Source organism: Corvus kubaryi, unplaced genomic scaffold (genome assembly GCF_017639235.1).
Source record: "Corvus kubaryi isolate FWS band 111438036 unplaced genomic scaffold, C.kubaryi_AGA036_p1.0 37394, whole genome shotgun sequence".
Lineage (NCBI taxonomy): Eukaryota > Metazoa > Chordata > Aves > Passeriformes > Corvidae > Corvus > Corvus kubaryi.
Window position 1 is genome coordinate 4,849,671 of NW_024581133.1, and position 4,139 is coordinate 4,853,809.

The following is a 4,139-nucleotide window of genomic DNA, read 5'->3' on the forward strand; positions in this document are numbered from 1 at the left end:
CCTGTTGAGAATGTCTACCAGTTTCTTCACAAAGTTGTGACCAGAAATAACCCATAAACCTGCAATACAGATTGCAGCCTTAACCCCAGCAGCGAGGAGATTGGACTGGGGGTGCTGGGGGGGCTGCATCTCCAACAGCATGCACTTATTGGGCATGTTTTTTCCAGCCAAATGCCTAACCTTTGCTAGCACACACCATTCTTGGAATTTTGTAAGCTAAATGCCAAACCTCTGCTAGTGGTGTGTAGCAAAAGTCCCTAGGAAATACCAATTTATGCTGCTAAAGAATGTGGTAAAATCTGGTCAATTTTAGAATCACACTACTTGGAGAAATAAATCACTCAAGACATAAAAGGAGACACTTTTTCTTTCATTTCCTCTGTGACATATTCCCCAACGCACACCATTAAGTCACTACCTTTTACAGGAAATTCTGTGGTGAAAGCAGAAAGATTCCATCAAAACCAGACGAAACAAAACCGGCTGCATGTCCTGTGGCTGCTCACTGCCAACCCTGATTAAGAGAGGTGAACTGCTCTCTGCATTTCATATTGAATGGAAACTGCTGAGTTCTATTACGTTTATTACTTAGCTCAGGATTATCTGCAATATGTGCTCCAGGAATCACATCTTGGGCCAGCCCAGACCAGGGTTGCTCATGTCTTGAGAAGCATTGCATCTTCCCTGCAAGACCAAACCGAGGAAGCTCTCAGGCCACTCCTGGACAGGATTGACATCACCTCTGTAGCTGTTGCCAAGAGAATTTTCAATGGAGTCATGGAGGAAAAGTTTGCTGATGGAAATACTAACTGGGGACGAATTATGACCATATTTACGTTTGGAGGTCTTCTCACCAAGAAGCTTCAAGAGCATGGGGTTCAGCTGACTGCAGAAGAGAAGGAGGAGATCTCTTATTTCATCACAGAGTACATCATAAACAACAAAGCCGAATGGATTGATGCAAACGGTGGCTGGGTGAGTTTCACATTTTCCACCAAAGTCTAGATTAGAAGATTTCATTTTATTATTGGTATAGACACTGTCAAAACAATTTTATTCAGGGTTTCATTTGCTGGTTTAATATTTGGTGCCTGGAATTCTCATTGAGACTTACAGTGAGAGCTTTTCTTCTGCTTTAAACAGAACAGTAAGAAAAGACAACTTTCTTTTTAAAAGGCATTTGCCAATTTTGAATCACAAGATCATATCATAATTCAGGTTGAAAAGGACCTTAGAAAATCATTTGGTCCAGCCTCCTGCTCCAAGCAGGTTAAACTAGGCGTACCCTGAAATTTCCATTATTAAATCTAAAATTAAGTGCCATCCTAAAGTCAGTGCAGCAATTCTGCTTTCATAGAGGAGTTGGTCCAAAAATACTTAAGTTCAAGGTAAGGGAAGAATACACAGGTGTGATTCTCACAAATCAGGTCAGCACTTCTGCTGTGGATTTCAACAAAGCCATTATGTAAGCCTCTAAATCAGTTTTACTTACAGCAAATGTACAGGTAAGTACAACTGCTGTTAAATCTTTTCTGTTTGGACTGAGATAATCCTAGAACTTCCATCTATGAATGGTCAATGCTGAGAAAAAATCTTGCCAATAAGTGGACTATTTTGCCAAGCTGCTGAAATTCCAATTCTGCCAGGAAGGGAAAGTCCGTTTTGCTTTGCAAAGCTTCATCATGCCAATACTTTTTTTTTTTTTTTTTTTGCAGTTAGGGGAATCTGAGAATCAATGACACCAGTGTCAGTTATTTCCTTGGTACTTTTTCCCTTTACTTATATGTAAATGTTACTTTATCTTTCCACCCCCTCTCATCCCACTTCTCTCATATTTCCTATTACTTTTTTTCCCCCTGATTTATTTTTTCATGTCTTGCTTTTTGGTTTTTTTTCTTTCTGCTTGTTTAAATCCTTCTCTGTCTGTAGCAGCAAGAAAAGGTGATAGTGACTCACGGCCCCTTGATGCATTGGATTTATTATAAAGGCTTCTCTTTCCATCTCTTTCAAATAGAGTCAATTTTATTTAAGAGAAGTATCAACTCCTGGCAACATTCTGTCATAACAGGTGGCTCATCACACCAGAATAGGGAAGCTTAAAGGAAGATATTTCTGAGTGTATTACTACACCAGAAACATAGTACTTGTACCTTCCTGGAAGATGTAGGCTCAGATGATAGAGTTCATGTTTGTTTTCTATTTACACAGTGAGAGCATAGTCCTGACTTGGAGACAAAACAAACATTCAGCAAGGTGCAGCTATTTCCAGCTACTGATTTTAAAGCCCTATTCATCTTTTGGAGGTGGAGCCCTGAGAAGCTGTCCCTCAACACACAGGGCTGCAGCACTGTGTTAATCTGACACTAGCAGATGCGGTGCGGTTTCCCTACATGTTGTTTTTAAACTGTCCCTGACTGTGCCTGTTCTTTTCCACAGGAAAATGGCTTCCTAACAAAGTTTGAAAGAAGACCACTACTGTCTTTCTCCAAAATCACAGCCCTGCTCATAGTTGTTGTTTCCTTGTTCAAAAAGTACTACTGAAGTAAAAGGATCTGCCATTCACGTGTAACCTAGATACTGCCACAAGCTTCACTTCTCAGCCTTCCTCCAAGCAATATCAACAAGAGAATAATTTCCTTCCCTGATCTGTTTTTAATTTATTTGTATTTATTTTGACTAAATACAATGTTTAACATGCTATCCTAATTACCAAATCTGAAGATGAGATCCTTCCAAAGGGGAATCTGCACAACATCATGCAGAATTCAAGTCCACCTTTCCAGGCAGGATTGCTTTGAGATCATTTTCCACATGCAGACAGCTCTTGGAATCTCTTTGGCATCTCCATGAAAGGACATTGTTTTAGTGAAATACAATCCAATGGGTTAAGAAACAAGTTTTTTATGTCATTTGTTTTGTAAATGAAATACTACTGTAATGCATTTTATTGCAACCTCTGTACAAGAAAAAGGGGGGGGGGGGGTGGTTTGTGAAGAAAAAAAATGGGAACTCCAATATTGAAGTGGGTAGTAGAAGTTACTGACACAGACTAAGCAAATTCTATGGGAAGGACTGTTTGTGGGAGCTAGCAACTTAAAAACGTGCACTCACTTACTGTTAATGCAATGGTATGTGTTTTTGTGCTGTATTTTTTTAATTGCTCACATCTACAATGAATGTTCTTTCATATTTGTGTGATGTAGTCATCTGGCTGACTTTTTTTAAACTAGACATTTTAAAATAGGCAAGTACAGGATATTTTTTAAATGAGAAATTTGTGTAAATACACTAATATTTTAAGAAAATACATTAAAATATGTATTTTAAAGGTCTCATTTTTTCCATAAAAAACTGGAGCATGGGAAAAGATCTGCCTGAGTAAGATAATCTTAGAAAAGTTATCACAATGCTACTGGAAAATCCAAGTAGTTTATGGGTTTGACCTGATGTCCATGGATGTCAAGACATTCATTTTCTGTAGTACTTTTTAGGTACTATCTGGTAGCTTGTATAAGGAACAGGTATCTTGTGGCAAAATGGATTAACTGGATCAGCTCTGATGACAGTATAAGTGTTTTGGGACATATCATAAAACTCAGCAAATTCAGAGAGTGACATAAGAGACTTCCAGGTTTTTACAGTCTGGGGCAATTAATGTTTTTACTCAAATTCCATTTGCTTTCAAAGGCTAAACAGTAGTTCTTCAAGAATTCATTCTAGAACGGTTTTCTCAGCTGTAGTGACTTTCCATTAGGGAACTAAGGCCGGGTCTAAACACTCTTCTTCTTTTTTTAGACATGTTGGGAGGTGAACCAAACTGAGCCAGCAGCTGCCTGTGGCACACAACAGCATTGTTCTCTGAGACAAATCCTGTAGAAAATCCAGGCTTTATGACACTGAGAGAACAAATCAGCCCCTTCTGGTAATGGGCTTTCATCTCAATATAAGACTTTGTTTTTGCAGTAAGAACAATTGTTTACTAGAACAACCTGCCCAGGGATGTGGTAGAGTCCCTCTTCCTTGGCACTTTTCAGGATACAACTGAGAGGACACTAGATAGTTTCATCTAGGCTCCCTTTTCCAGGAAAGGTTGGGCCACGTGAGCTTTCAAGGTCCCTTCCAGCCTGAGTTGTTCTGTG

The 4,139-nt window shown here is 39.2% G+C and overlaps 1 protein-coding gene across 1 annotated transcript; it reads left to right on the forward strand.

Moving 5' to 3' along the window:
• The first annotated feature begins 428 nt into the window (after positions 1–428).
• BCL2A1 (BCL2 related protein A1) lies at positions 429–3,195 on the forward strand. The gene is made up of 2 exons (XM_042039646.1): positions 429–975; positions 2,437–3,195. Exons 1-2 carry the CDS (start codon positions 556–558, stop codon positions 2,539–2,541), a joined length of 525 nt encoding a protein of 174 aa, XP_041895580.1. The 5' UTR covers positions 429–555; the 3' UTR covers positions 2,542–3,195.
• Positions 3,196–4,139: the final 944 nt, after the last annotated feature.

Coding starts and splice junctions, on each gene's coding strand:
- BCL2A1 (XM_042039646.1), top strand. CDS start 556: ATGGAAACTGCTGAGTTCTATTACGTTTATTACTTAGCTCAGGATTAT. Junction 976..2,436: donor TTGATGCAAACGGTGGCTGG/GTGAGTTTCACA, acceptor TCTTTTCCACAG/GAAAATGGCTTCCTAACAAA.